The sequence below is a fragment of the Diuraphis noxia genome, unplaced genomic scaffold, assembly GCF_037042655.1.
Source record: "Diuraphis noxia isolate RWA-SAM2 unplaced genomic scaffold, SU_Dnox_SAM2 contig0003, whole genome shotgun sequence".
NCBI classification, from domain to species: Eukaryota; Metazoa; Arthropoda; class Insecta; order Hemiptera; family Aphididae; genus Diuraphis; species Diuraphis noxia.
The window spans coordinates 21,628,356-21,644,887 of record NW_028301713.1 but is presented as its reverse complement, the minus strand read 5'-3'; the positions used below and the strand labels follow the sequence as shown (position 1 = coordinate 21,644,887).

General features: G+C 25.3%; 2 protein-coding genes across 5 annotated transcripts; both read left to right on the top strand.

The window, feature by feature from the left end:
- Nucleotides 1-112: 112 nt before the first annotated feature.
- Nucleotides 113-1,648, top strand: LOC107162241 (uncharacterized). Its single transcript, XM_089222677.1, has one exon. It carries the CDS (start codon nt 251-253, stop codon nt 1,460-1,462), a length of 1,212 nt encoding a protein of 403 aa, XP_089078803.1. The 5' UTR covers nt 113-250; the 3' UTR covers nt 1,463-1,648.
- A 2,377-nt stretch (nt 1,649-4,025) lies between these two features.
- LOC107162259 (uncharacterized) lies at nt 4,026-16,246 on the top strand. Of its 4 annotated transcripts, none has more exons than XM_015509085.2 (17): nt 4,026-4,274; nt 6,785-7,000; nt 7,057-7,167; nt 7,235-7,345; nt 8,410-8,556; nt 8,629-8,715; nt 8,783-8,908; nt 8,973-9,131; nt 9,208-9,282; nt 10,182-10,295; nt 10,618-10,837; nt 11,762-11,910; nt 12,088-12,184; nt 14,169-14,440; nt 14,575-14,668; nt 14,933-15,006; nt 15,856-16,246. In XM_015509085.2, exons 1-17 carry the CDS (start codon nt 4,200-4,202, stop codon nt 15,928-15,930), a joined length of 2,202 nt encoding a protein of 733 aa, XP_015364571.2. In that variant the 5' UTR covers nt 4,026-4,199; the 3' UTR covers nt 15,931-16,246. The 4 variants fall into 4 exon arrangements, with proteins under 4 accessions (XP_015364571.2, XP_015364570.2, XP_015364573.2 ...); XM_015509084.2 differs by lacking the exon at nt 14,933-15,006 and adding an exon at nt 14,820-14,893 and having other exon boundaries at nt 4,027-4,274; XM_015509087.2 differs by lacking the exons at nt 6,785-7,000; nt 7,057-7,167; nt 7,235-7,345 and having other exon boundaries at nt 4,030-4,274.
- Nucleotides 16,247-16,532: the final 286 nt, after the last annotated feature.

The window sequence follows — 16,532 nt, the reverse complement described above, 5'->3', positions numbered from 1 at the left end:
TTGTTTTGTACACTAAATTATAATATTGTGTTATGACTAAAATATATTGCATGAAGAATAATAATTTATTTTTATTCAAATAGTCGAATTTTTTGTAAGTAATCTCTAATAATTATAATTAAAGACATTTTTATTATTTTATCTCGTCTCCAAATTAATATTCAATTACAAAATTGTTCAAATTTGTTCTGGCAACGGGTAACTATATTGTTAAGTATCATTCGTTCAACATTAAATTTTGTTTAAAAAAATGAATAATCCAAATGATAGTGAGGTTCATGTAAAAATGTTAACAGATGTTTGCCAAAATGTATGTACATTTATAAAAACAATAACAATGAATAACATGTCAAAAGTTGAAAAAATTAATACATTTGAAATAAAAATTAATGATTTGCAAAGTCTTTGTTCTAAATTAAAAATTAGATTAGAACAAATTGATGAAAAAGTTAAAACATTAGCAAATTTGTTAAATTTCACAGCTGACCAAGATGCATCTGCTATTGATATATTGACTCAATGGATCTTATCGCTTTCAAACAAAAATATTGAATTTGCTAAGAAAAGAAAATTATATTCATCATATTCACCTCTAAAATTGTCTCTTAAAGATAAAACAGATTTTAATGAAAGCACTAAAAATAAACTAGTGAGTACAAGGCCTGAAAAGGAAAACAAAATAAAATCTCAAAATAAATTAAATAATGTTTGGAAATTACAAGTTAAGCGTGATGGAAATCCTTCCGATTTATTAAAGAAATCCAAACAAACCACATTAATGCTTCAATCGCAAAGAGAAAAGGTGAAGATGGATATTACTACTTTTAGCAGTCCAACATCTAACATTTCAGTATTAAACTCGTCTAGTTTGTCTAGTCCTGAGATGATTAATCTGAAAAATTATACAACTAATGATAATATATGTGAAAGGAATATAATTCATAATACAGAACTAAATGATTCAGTTAATACTTCTTTAAGTAATTTTAATAAAATTATCAAACCTAGTAAAAATTCACTGTCTATTATAAAAACAAATACTATAAAATCAAAGGAAACAAATACTTCACATGATCAAACTGAAAAACATGATCATTCAAATGATGAAACCAATTGCAGCCTAACAAATGTGTCTATGAGTGTTTTAAATAATGTAACAACACTTAAAAAACAATTCAAAGTTCCTAATGCCAATTTATTAGATAGCTTTGATATTATTCCTGGTTTGAATGATAAAAAAAATGATTTTCCTAATTACAAATTCAAAGAAGATCCTGTTAGAAAACATAATGAGCGGAAGTTGTTAAATGGTTGGGATTGTATGGACTGTTGCAAATTTTATGAAGAAAATAATGATAACCCTGTAGAGGCCAAAAATGCCATGAATCATTTTTCAAGACATCGCTCCGTTAAACACCAACATCACGCTCCAACACCACCAGGTTTTTGGGATCCAATGTAATACCAAAGGTATAAAACTAGAACAATAATTGATTTTTATCAGCTTTCTAATTTATAAGCCTAAATAACTTTCATAAATACTTAAATTGTTTAAATAATTAAATAATTGGGTCTTAACAGTGTTAAGATGTTATGTACAAAAAAGATAATTTATTATGCCTTACAGTAATAAAAAGTAAATATTCAACGTTGTGTGTCATACAGTTATTAATGTATATATAGAAACTACTCCCTTCTAGTGTCAATAGTTATATATAGCATACTTACTTTATTAATATTTAATAAATTAATTACATCATTATTTTAATTACCTGACATAATATTTTTATATTATAGTATATATTAGATGTCAGATCAACTATATTTTTCAAATTTAAAAGAAGTATGTCTAACAATAAGGTGATATATTCAAATAATAAATATATAGATTTTATTTTATTAATTTATAATAATTAAATAATAGTCTTATAAGTTAGCAAAAGAAGTCACTTAATGTACTGAATCTGATTTAAATAAAATATAAGTTAGAAACAAAGTACATTTTTTTCTTTTTTTCTTTTAAAATGTATATATTTTTTTTTTTTTTTGATCGTTTACAACTTCGGCAACAAAGGCCATTAGTTATTTTATTTTTTACATTACGTTTGCTTACATGTAAAATGTATATTTAAATGTAGTAATAAAGTATTTTTACATTTTGTATTTACATAATAATGTGAGTAACAATTTTTTTTTGTGGGTTGGCTGAAGGACAAAATTCTGCAAAATGAAGTACACGTGAAATACATAGCCACACAACTCACAAATAATTATTCTAAGGAATTAAGTCCTCTGAATTCATAAGTCACAATTGATGATTTTATATTGTAATTTGTAATAATCTATTATAAGTTATAGGCAAGTAATATTATGGATAGTCACAATCAATGGGTGCCAAAAAGTTATGATAAAATAGTGTTACATACACACTGAGACACTTTGGCCTTCTGAAATACCTTGCGATTCAATGGACTGGTCTATTGATATTGTCATTGTCTCATTGGTCTTAAGTGGTTAAATATTAATTTATACAATATAAATTAGTCTCTTATATATGGTCAACTATAGAGTTAAACTTTGAAAGATTTAAATCTTTCATTAGTCCATGTTGATTAACAATTTTGAATCCATCTATCCGATATGCTTGCTCATTTTCTTACTAATAGTTTCAGTTAATTTATTTACCTATAAAAATACAATTGTCAATTTTTATAAGTCGTGACTTCACTGTATACACTGCCATAGAAGATGTTAACTATTATTATTTATATTTATCAAAAAAAATTATATTATTATATTATGTTATTTAACCTGCAGTAGGCATTGTGCTAATTTTTTGAAAAGATTAACTTTTAAAGATTACTTGCTTCCCCAAATTATGTGAATAATAACTATTAAGATATTCATACCAGAATAGATGCAAACTCATTTGTAGATATTAATTTTCAATCGGAAAATATTAAATAATAATATAATTGATTTTTTTGATATGCTTATGTACTTTTGATATTTTTAACTTTTTAAGTGTTAATAAATGTTATATTATATTATGTAAATTATTTAATTGTCGAGCTATAATATTCTCTGACTGTAAGCTAATAATAAAAAAAAAAACTATAGCTTATGAGGAATTTTGTAATTATTTTTCTATAGTTTCTACATATCCAACATCTTTTGAAAAAAAAAATTGTGGCTTTGTTAAATTATTATTGTTTGCATTAAAAACAAAGCGAGCATGAGGAGTCTTGTATTTTATTTTCAATATAAAGATGTTAAAATTAAAAATGTTTTGAATTTTAATTACAAATTGACCTGACACCCCCCCCCCCCACACACGCCACACCAAAATTACAGCCTTGACCGTACATATTGTATTATATAAATTATAAATTATATTATATTTCATAAAATATAAGCATTACATATATGCTACATTTGTTTGTTGTGGTTTATCTAAAATATTTTAACTTTTATGCTAAGGGGATGTACTTAATTTGAAAAAATAATAACAGTCAGGGATGGAAAGTGCAAAAAAAAAGTGTACACCTACCTAAAGATTTAATAATTTGGTTGGTGCTAATTTAATATAAATACAATTTGTATGCTTAAATATTTTCACGAAATATGGACTATGCCCCCCATGTCGTCCAACAAACTACATTCAAAATTTTGTAACACTTGTTTGAAACTAAATAAAATAGGGGTGCCAATGTTCAACTTGCCATCCCTCCAGCAAAAGGCGACGCTGCCATCGTTTCTCCTAAAGTATAAACTATTAATGCGTAGCAATACAATTATTGTTGTTGAACAATGTTTTCCCCACATACAATAAAGAATAAATATTAAATAGTAATTAGTAATTACTATGTATAATTATAATTTATAAGTCTTGACAATGTTGTTACTTATTTTATTGCTTTATTCGTGTTATCAGTAGAGTATATCGACCGTTCAATGTTCATATACAGATAAGGGGTGTACTGTTGTCTGTTTATAGGCATTATATACCTATATAGTTATAGCCACAACTCACAAGTCGTCAATTCATAACAAATAAATAACAAAAACAAATATCTTTTTATTTCATTGCTAATACGCAATAACTTTGTGAGAACGTTTGAGTTTCTATTTACAATTCTGTAGTTTGCTATTTCAAGTTGTTCATAAATGTTTTAAAATCACTTTATTAATCGATCAAAATGAAATTACTATATCTAGGGTTTTGTCTCTTTATTGCTTTATTTGGAGAAAATGTTTCTGCTCAAACGCACAAGGTTAGTATTATTTTTAGTGGATTAATCAATATATGATAAACATTTGTTTATTTTTTTTTTAAACTGATCTCAAGAAATAAAAGTTTATCTGATTTTTCAACCATCAGACTCCTAAAATTTTGATGCAATTTTTCAGTTACATCTTTCATTACCTACTCAACAAATCACAACTCATGAAATATAAAACTATTATAACATGGTTCAAAATTAACTATTGTACTATTTATAACCAAAATTATGGCTAATTGCTATTCGACGAATAAGACATTTTAAAATTACACACAGCCATTTAAAACAAACCATCTTTCATTTTAAAAAGAAATTTTCATTGTAACTTACTGATGTTGATCAATGATCAATATAATTATATGTTTTAGATTTTGAAAACAAGTTTAGATTACTTGTTTTATTTTATTTAGATCATACAAGCAAATTATTAACAAATTTGAAAATTCACTCGGTATAATTTGTCCTTTTATATTAGATAAACAAATTAAATTAGCACTGATAACAAATCCATCAAAACCAGTAGCATACATCCGAGTAAACCCAACATTTTCAGTTACGTTATTTATAAATTATAATTAGACCCCGGATTTGTAAGCATTTGTATATTCTAGTTGTTTGTATGATATAATAAGTGAGCACAAAATTTGTTTCTACAATTTCCCAAATGGAACTTTATACTAACATATATGTTTGCCTATTTCTACATTTTTCTATTTAAGATCTTATTTTACTATTTTAATAGCATGTTTCATCATTTAGTGCATATTTTGACGGTTTTGTTGTTAGGTATTTTTCAAAAACATAATACCTATTATATTATATAAGAAAAATTATATTTTTATTGTTTCGATTAATATAAAAATAAATTAATAGGTATAAACGGTTTTCTCAAATATGATTTTGATCAATAATCGGGAGAAATAAAATAGGTAAACCAAGATAAGAACATATTTTTAAATATTTTATATTACCTAGTTAAATGTTTAAAAAATTAATTTTTATTTTTCGTGCACATTTTAACATTTTCGTGCATATATTTAGGTATGCATATTTAAGAATTTTTAGCACATATTTGGTTGATTTTTAATGCATATAAATCTGCACTCTAGTTATAACTTAAAATTACAAAAAAACATTATGTAAAATACTGTTCTGTTTTTCTTTATTTTGTTTACATTACATTAATGGAAATATTAAATATTTACTTGGTATTTTTCAAAACATCCAACTTCTTACTATATGTAAATCTACATTTTGAATTGAAAAATTTAATAATGAATAATATTTTAATATCTTAGTTAAATTTAAAGAATTTAAAAAAAGATATATATAGTTTTTGTTGAAAATATGAAATTTTCTAGGTCATCAATTATGCAATTATTTTTCTGTTAACCTTGCAATTAAATATTGATAGGAAATTATCAAATACTCCTTAATTGGGAAAATGTTTTATTAATCAAAGGCCACATTACTCGCTTGCGCAACACTTGGATTAGAAGTAGATATATAGATATGATTTAACATGAGAATGGACATAACTTTTATTATATGATTATATAATCATTCTTATTTTTTTTGTTTTTAATCATTTATATAAAAGGTTCTGTGATAAAAGTAATAGGAATTGTTTATTTGTAACTGTGTGACCACTACAGTATGAACTCTGGGTAATAATACAATTATTCTCAAAAATAAAAATGTAAGCCCCATTCACAAATCAAATTGTTATTGCCTGAAAAACATTAATTGAACCAATGGTAACAATTAATACTTAAATAAAAATATAATTTGTAAAACAATGTAATATCTTAATTATCAATTATTTCTAAAATCTTAAATGTTTTTCAAGGTTTATAGTTAACGAGTAGTCCTTAAGGCCAATTTAAAAGGTCCAAATTAATGAGTAACCACATATATTTTCCTAATACAATAAACTTTATGTTTATCTAAATACAGTTTTTCAATTTCTTTTTTTAACGCATTAATATTTTTTCTGACCATCTGTATTGGTTTTTAAATTAGATCAATAATCAATAGCTATTAATGATTATCTGTTTATATGCAACCTTTTTGACTGTATGCTAAAAAGAGGAATCATAAAGTATTGTCAATATTAACATTTTAAAATAAATGGATCACTGAAAAACATTCATTATACTTTATAATGATATTGAACTTTTGTATGATTTTTATTAGTCTCAATTAAGAACAATGTGCCAATTTTGGGGGACTCTTAGTAGTATGTAGTTACACTAATTATTAAGTTTAACTCCAAAGAAGCAACATGAAGAAATAAACCCCTAAAGTTCATCTCGAGTTTCAACTATTATAACTAGTAATCTATTTAAAATGTTTAGAAATAAAAATGTATAACTATATTTAAAAAAAAGAAAATAAGTAAGAATACCGCCATTGGTTGTTATCTGTTTAATTATTCTCACTATTCATTTTTATGATTGTTATTTTACTGTCCACTACACCTCTGAATTATTCTGTTATAGATTGAGAATAATAAATATTTTTCAATCTCTAAGCTTTACGATCATCATTATTCTGTGAGAAATATAATCAATCATAAGAAAATAAAAAGAGATACTAAAGAAGAAATTAATACATTTATTAATCAATTATCAGATATTGCACTAAAATCAATGAAAGGATTTTCAGATTATGGGCATAAATTAATTGGAGCTGAAGCAATTGGAAATATATCTCGTGTAAGGTTAAAATATAATTTAAAATAGGACTAGGAAATTTAAACTTAAATTTGCAGGCTTCGGATCAAAGCAAAATAGAAGTAACAGCATGTCGTTTTAATGATTTAAATCAAAAAAAAGAAATAGAAATACATCATGAAAAAAAAGTATCGATCAATGATTTTTTTGTGAGTTTTTTGTGTTTTAAATTGTTCTTGGGCTTACATAATACATATTTTTTTTTTTTTTTTAAAGGTTTGCGATGTATGTCAAATTACAATTAATAAGACAGACAACAATATGTATAAAGTTGTAGAAATGCAATGTGTCTTACATGATTCGCGTACTTATATTAGTGCTCCAGAGGTTAAAAAAATTTGTAATTATTTTTATTTGATATAAAGAAAGATTTAATTTGTTCTATATTTATGGAACATTAAAACAAGTAAAAACATTTCTGATATCAATTGAAATATTCATACACCATTTGATTAAAACAAAGGCTTTTAAAATGAACAATAAATGGTTTTTCAAAATACTTGCAAATTTAAAACTAGTAAACAAAAACTTTAGATTGGAAATCATATCTAACATATTAATGTAACGGAGAATATACAAAATAAAAATGGTAGAAAAATACAGTATTTTTGTATTCTATTTTTAGTTTTATAGTTCTTAATAAAGGAAACAATTGTATTTTATTAGTTCCTTGGTCAATATAAGTTAAATCAAATCATTATAAGTTATAACTAAATTACTAATTGTAATATTGATTGAAATTAACCTGACTGAGTGTTATGTTAAAAAATTAACGTATTTAGAAGGTGCCATCACTCATAGAATTCAACTGTAAAAATTAGTGTTAACTTTTCCTTAGCCAAAGATAGATAATTAATAGTAAGAAAATATGTTTAAGATTAGGATAACACAACTAGAACATTACTACAATAAAGGTATTAACTACTTAGAACTAATAATGACCACACTTCAGTGCCTTCACGTGCAGGAGGTCATTTGGAGTATACATAAAACACCTTGACGCTCTCACGCTTGTATCATACTGCTCCTATTAAATCAGCAAAGTTAACAATAGTTTTGTATTTCATAGATTGTAACCGCTAATAATATTTAAAAGTATTAAACATTTATGTATCAATATAAATTAATGGATGCATATCACATAAGTAACTTTAAGCATGAAAATATAAATTATTTTTTATTATCTGTACATGTTTATTAAAATTTATTGGAAAAACAAAACTGATTTGGTAAATAAATCACCATCAGAAAGTAAAACTCCATAAGAATATAGGAAAACATTTGGTACTGTTTTGAAAGCTATATTATTTTAAATTGGTATAAAATAAATAAAATATTTGTTTGAAACTAAGCTTTTAGCTTTATTTAAATAGTTATTAATTGTTTTATAGCCATCTCCCGTGGGAGGTTATCATGACATTGACCATAACAGCGAGAACATTAAACAACTGGCTCTCTTCTCATTAGATTCTATAACACAACAAACAATGTCCAAAAGATCTTTGGGGTTAATTAGAGTCGTCTCAGCAAAGTCTCAAGTATAATATTCAGTCATATTAAAAAATATATGAGGTAGGTAAAATGCTAGTAAATATTTATTTAACTTTCAGGTTGTTGCAGGAATAAATTATAAAATAAAACTATTGGTATGTGAAAAAGATTCAACAAAAGGCGAGAACATTGTTATGGATCATAAAGTATTTATAATGTTTTCTTATTGAAAATTTAGTTTCTTATTTAACTTAATATAATTACATTCTGCAGAATTGTCGTTCATGTGACATAACCATCTGGGAACAATCATGGTTGAACAACAAAAATGTTACTAAAGTTGCTTGTTCTAGACCTTCAGAACTTACATCATTTGATAGCGTAGCTGTGACTAAAAGAGTAATATTAATCTTTAATATACCTAAGAAAAAGTAAAATATATTTAATATCTTACCCTGCACAGGACATACATGAAAATGTAAATCTTGGAGCGAAAATAAGTTTAAATTCTAATGACAAGAAAGTTAAAGAAATTGTGGATTATGCTTTATTATCTATTGATAAACAAGAAGGATCAAACAAACCACATATATCATCAAAAATAATAAATGTATCCAAACAAGTAAGAAAAAAATAGTTAACATTTATAATTAAGTAATAATTTTAATTAAAACTCAAATCAAATATTGATATTATAGATTGTATCTGGAATTATTTACAATATTGAATTGGAAATATGTGATGATTATACAAGTGAAGAAGTTGACAAAAAGGTAATCTTCCAAATAAATTAATGGATAGCTTTAAGATTAATTTGTTTTTTTCATTTATACTATCTCAATAAATGTCAACTAATATTGATAAATTGACACAATATTGTAGAAATTATTTGATACCAATATTTTTTTATAGTTAATTTATATTTATTTTATCATCGTTTTTAAATAAAATTGAAGCAACGTTAAATAAATTGTAAAATTTAATTTCATCTTTTTTTAATTTGTTTTCTAAGGGACTAAAATCTGGATAAAAAAAGGTTGTTGCTTTAAGATGCCACATCCGCACATGAGTTGTCTCTGTCTTACAAGTGCGTAACATAGCAAAAACTGTTTCGCGCAGGAAAGAACTGAGAAAGCTACAGTTATAACTAAGAAACAAAATTTTGACCATATAAAAAGGAGAATTTTGTCTATGCAATATTGTTTTATTTTTTTTGATATTATTTATACAAAAAAGTTCTTATTGTTTGATAATACATTATTTTTGTGTTTTTCAAGCATGAATAACTTTTTTTGTAGTTCTGATATCGAAAAAATAAAAATGATATTGCACAGACAAAATTCTCTTTTTATATGGTGAAAATTTTGTTTCTTAGTTATAAATTTAGCTTTTAATGGTTATTCCCTGTGTGAAACAGTTTTTACCATGTTACGCACTTGTAAGACGGAGACAACACATGCGAGTGTGGTGTACTCTTAAAATTTTTTGAAAACTGATTTACAGAAAAATATTTATGAACCTATTTATACATCATGTATTATTATTTATTATATAATACAATTTTTGATTGTTTGATGATAATTTGTAAAATATATACTTTTTATTAACTACACCTTTTATAAAAATTAAATTATTGCTACTTAATATATTATGTATTTTTGTAATATTACAGAACTGTAGAATTTGTAATATTAAAGTATGGGAGCAAGCATGGGAGAACAACAAAAATATATCAAAATTAAATTGTTATAAACCTCATACCACCAACACAGATATATCAAATGCTGTAAGTTTATAATATAAACATAATAATTAATTGTAAAATATTAATTATTCATTTCAATTATTATGTTCAAAATCTAAGTGCTTTCAATTGATATCAAGTTTTAAGCTTTGTTTATTATTAATAATTAGTTATAGACTCGATTTTTGTTAGTAATTTATTGAAAATTATGTTAAACCAATTGATCACTGATGAAATTACAATACTTTTATTAATCCTAAAAAATGTTCCATCATTTATTTTACCTATACAAATCTATAGAAAAAGATACTTTAATAAACATTATTCAATACTAAATTTTTAACAGTTTTTATTATTTTACCAGGAAAAATTATCTACAAAGAAAAATAATATTGATGATCGATTACAATTAAAGACAGATTTTGAAAACTTTATTATGACACATAATAAAATTTATACTAGCATTGGAGAAAAAAATAGAAGATTCCGAATATTTGCTGCTAATATGAAGAAAGTAAAATTATTGCAAAACAACGAACAAGGAAGTGCTATTTATGGAGCTACACAATTTGCAGATCTTACAAGTGATAAATTATATAATTTAAAAAAAATGTTTTAAATTACAAGTTATCATTGATGTTTTTATTCTTAAGAGGACATGGTACCCTCATGTGTTGTCTCCGTTACCAAGTGAGTAACATATCAATTTTTACACTCAGCAAAACACATGTAGCTGTGTTTGTTTAAAATATAGAGTGAATTGACCTCTAATAAAAATTAAAGGTAAGATTATTATATAAACAACCTCTTATACTTTTTATCATATTTTTATTTTAGGGCAAGTTATGAGTATTTAAAAATTGTAAATCAGTTCTTGCATCTTAAAATATTTGTAACTCGATCTAAAATTAAAATATGATAAAAAGTATATGAGGGGTTGTCTTGATAATAATCTTATCTTTAAATTTTATTAGAGATCAAATCACTTTAAATTTAAAAAAATAACAAAACTACACGTGTTCTGCTGAGCGTAAAATTTGGTATTTTATGAAGATGAAGACAACTTACGGGTATCACATCCTCTTAATAACAAAAAATTTAAAAAGTTTTTAACAAATTTGTCGTACTGTGTGTGTGTTTTTTTCTTTAAAATGACTTCAGAATTTCATTAATAAATTACGTTTTACATCTTCGAACAACTTTTAATCAGTAAAGGAGTTTCATATTACACCATTAAAGCACATTTAGTTAATATTTTAATCACTAAGAATTAGGTTTTAATGTATTTGCATATTTTTTTCTTGAGTTTTTTAGAATTTCTGAGTTATAAAATGCATTTTTTGAAATAGCATTTAAATCCGAACCCTAGTAATTATTTACACAATAAGACAATAAGAAAACTCATTTAATATATTTTTCTTTTCACAATTTACAATCAGATAAATTGTACTTATGGTTACTAAAAAATTGTTATTAAATAATACAATAAGATTCTAATATTTTGATAGAAAATGAATTTAAAAAAAAACACTTGGGCCTGGACTCATCTTTGACAAATAAAAAAACATTACCCATGGCAGTTATTCCACAAAGTGCCACTATTCCTAATGAATTTGACTGGAGAGACCATGATGCAGTGACACCAGTAAAAAATCAGGTATTTAAAAACTGTTGATTTATAATTTTATATTATAATAAAAGTTCTATAATAATATTTATAAAAATTATAATCATAAATAGATGTATACATTTTTATGTTACATAAAATATGTAGAGCACATCAAATAAAAAATGGGAATAAAATGACAAATTTACGTTTATATTGTCGTTTTAGGGAGCTTGTGGTTCTTGTTGGGCGTTCTCAGCCATAGCCAATATTGAAGGACAGTATGCTATTAAATCCAAAAAACTTTTATCTCTCTCAGAACAAGGTAATTTATAAATTAAATTGAGTAAAAGTATTAAAAAGTTGGATTGTCAGTTTTCCAAACATAAGTTTAAGACATATCCCCGTTCTGTCTGTTATTTATCAGTATAAAGCTATATAGTATATTATGGTATTGTTGATAATAATTTTACCATTTTAGTGTTAATATTCTTAATAAAAAATAATAAACTAGTAATACATTTAATTATAGACTTAAATTAATAAATAGATTCATTTTTTTACACTACAGTTGATTAAATAAATAATTTTATAATGGTTCTATTCAAAATAAATTCATACTATATTAATAATAAAATAGTGTGTGTGTGTGTCAGATTTTGTATCTGACGTTTAATTTTGATGTGTTAACATTAGTCCCATGACTCGTGCCTGTTTATAAAATGTAGGTTATGATAAATAACAATTATTAATAATATTGTGCCAGAACCAAAAGAAACATTAATAACCCAGTCATCAAAGTAATAAATGCATATATACAGGAAACCGAAAAAGATAATATAAAAATAAACAATATTATAGAAAGAAAACCATATAATTTCCCCCCATGGAACACAACATTCAATGTTAACCTTACTCTAACTGAATTCAAAAGAGATAACACATTGCCTTCCATATATAAAAACATTTTGCAAGAACATCCAAACAGCATACTCATATACACCGATGCATCCAAAACTAATGACGGAGTCGGGCTCGCAATGATAATAAACAATCAAACAATAGCATACAAACTTTCACCTCAAGCATCAATATTTACAGCAGAAGCGATGGCAATATACAAAGCCGTAAAATGTATTCACACAGAATACGCAAACCACCAAACCAAATTTATAATACTTAGCGGCTCACTCAGCAACTTAATCGCCATCACAAATACACGAAACCAACCAGATATCACAAAGCTCATACAAGAGGACACTTTACTTGCAGGAAAAAAAATATAAACATATCCTTTTTGTATGGATCCCGGGGCACATAGGCATTCCCGGAAATGAAATGGCTGACCAAGAAGCTTATAATGCAATTGTCTCTACATCAACTCCAACCATAAATTCCATCACATTCGCAGATACAAAGAATGAAAAAACCTACACTCAAATAATAAATGGCTCTCTCACTGGCGAAAACTCAACACCAAACTCAACAAAATAAAAAATAATATAAACCCATGGAAAAATCCTGAACTCAATAGAAAAGATGAAACCATGATAAGCCGCCTCCGAATTGGTCACACATACTTAACACACAGCTACTTGATGAGTAAAGTACTTCTAACCATCAACCACATCATCACTTATTATCAAAAATACAACCAGTATCGAAATCAATTTCACATATCCGAACAAATCTGTCAAGCACTTGGACCAAACCCTCAGGATGTAAAAAAACTTAATTTTATTCTTTAAAAAAAACAGAATTATTGTACAATTTAATTTAATGTAGAAAATGCATACTTAAAATACTAAAAAAGTAACAAAAAAAAAAATTTCTTTTACTAATGACCTATAGTTGTCGATGTACTTTGATCAATAAAAAAAAAAAAAAAAAATTATTAATAATATTAAGAAAATATCATGTGATATTTACATTACACACACCATGTCACTATGAATGCACTACGTATGCTTGGGCTCTGAGTGTTGGGCACACTATTTTGTGACATCAAATTTACCAATTCACTCTAGACCCATTTTTTTTTATGGTGAGTGAGGTACATAAAGAAGTTAACACATCAAACATATTAAAAATTTGAAATACTTATTTGTTTAGTTTTAAATTTTAATATACAATCATACTAGCTAATCTCATAAAAATAGGTATCGTAATAAAAAGTGCCAAATTCATTTAAAATTGTCAATTATAATTAATGTGATCTATTAAAAAAATATTTGTAAACCAGAATTTAGCACTCACAAAATAAGCTATCCTAATCTATTATTTTATTTATGTAAGCTTAATTTTTATAGAACTGATTGATTGTGACAATTTGGATAATGGGTGTGGTGGTGGTTTAATGACTCAAGCATTTGAAGCTGTTGAAAATTTAGGAGGTTTAGAGACAGAGTCAGATTATCCATATGAAGGTCACGTAGATCGAAAAGGTTGTCAGTTAAAAAAAAGTGATGTGAAGGTATCAATTTCCAAAGCTGTAAATGTATCTACAGACGAAGAAGATATTGCCAAATTTTTAGTTAAACATGGACCTCTTTCTGTTGGGGTTAATGCTAATGCTATGCAGGTATGTCATACAAAATGTCAACATTATATAATATGAGGTAATGTCTGGTGGGGAAACTGTAATGATGTTTTGCACAATTTCACTTTATCTGCATTAACCTTTTACATTTCACTCAAACACTGCCGTTATTTCAGTTTTATTTGGGTGGTGTATCACATCCAATCCATGCCTTATGTAGCCCCAAATCACTGGATCACGGTGTGGCCATTGTTGGATATGGAGTCCACAGTAAGTTATTGCATTGTATTTCATAATAATTAATTAATTATGTACCAATATAATATCATTAATAATCTTCTAATTAAAAGATTATTTGTTTATAATAGTTAGATCAATAAATTAAATTAAATAAAGTTAATTTTAAATATTTTCATTTTAGGAACTAAATATACCCACAAAAATTTACCATATTGGTTAATTAAAAATAGTTGGGGACCTGGATGGGGAGAAAAAGTAAGTTAAACTCATATTAAAGTATATGTTTTTTTTCAGAATACCCTTATTTAAATGCGACTTTACCGTTTTGGACCATTAAAAACAGTTGGGGCGACAAATGGGGAATGCAGGTAACGGGCTTGTAAAAATTAAGCCACACAATAAATCATAATTTATCAATAATTATGTGGTGCTTATTTTTAACAATTAAAATAATAGTCCAAATATTGTGGAAAAATATGTACCATGCCATACTTTGACACAATTTGTTTGTTTGTATATACTTTATACCATTATTTGCTTAATTGGGATTAAAGAACATCACAACCTTAAGTTTTTTGGTGTATTAATATAGTCAAAATGATGAAAAACGTTTGGTAAAAATTTGAATAAATTATTATTTAATAAAATAATGAGAGCTTATGAATAGAGCTGACGAGTAGTTGTCCATGATAACTAAAGTGTAAAAGTAGTTTGATTTACAATGGTTTTAATAACTTACTTCAGTATTTCAGAACATTTTTTTTTATATTTCCAAGAATATTACGTGCTTGAGACAGTGGTGTTTTTTTTTAAAATTAAATTAAAATTATTATTTTATACACATTAAAAATTATAATCAATTAAAATTATTAAATTCATGACTCGCATCATATTGCTATGCATTGCTAAATTGTATTATAGTTTTATTTATTATGAAAAAATTAACTATATCAGTGTCAAAAACATAAAAAACTAAAAAAAAATATTAACTTTAAAGATTGAAATCATTGTATTAATTTTGAAATTTCATCTGAAAAACAAACACCGCTGTTCAGACTTTGACTCTATAATAATTAGTGTTTAAGAATGAAACCCACTCAATTTTTTTTTTTTTTTTTTTGATAATGGCATACTTATAATGTAATTAAACTTGCATTTAGTGTTGTGATAACCTTTAACTTTGACTTATACAATACATAATAATATATTTGTTGTAGGGTTACTACTTGCTCTACAGAGGTGATGGATCTTGTGGAGTCAATCAAATGGTTTCATCGGCAATCATTGAATAATTTCTTGTTAAATTAAAAAAATTTACAACCCATTAAAAATTCTCAAAATAACAAACCTAATATTAAACATTGTATTAATGTTTTAATTTGATCTATAGAATTTTATTATACTAATTTTAATTTATGGGTAGATCTTTAGTATATATAACAGTATAACACTGTCTTGTATTAACCATAAAATTTAGATTATATAACTTAATCTACTTAATTTTTTTATATTTAATATTACTAAGAATGTTATTACTTTTTTTTATTCCTTTATAATACAGAAACTAGTATACCATTAGAGTAATAATAACATTTATTTGTTTTACAATGTTTCATAATTTATTCCTCTCATAATTCTGTTTCTAATGCACTAAATATTTTTTTTCTAATTTAAGAGGACGCTAAACCCGCATGTGTTGTCTCCGTCTTACAAGTGTGAAACAGTTTTTGCAATGTTACGCACTTGTAAGACGGAGACAACACAGGCGGGTGTAGCGTCCTCTTAATATGATCTGATCAATATTTTAATGGTTTCCCCATTGTGTGTTGAATTTTTTTTTGTATTATGGCAAAAAAATGTTTAGTCTATACACCCTATATAAGGTATCTATAAA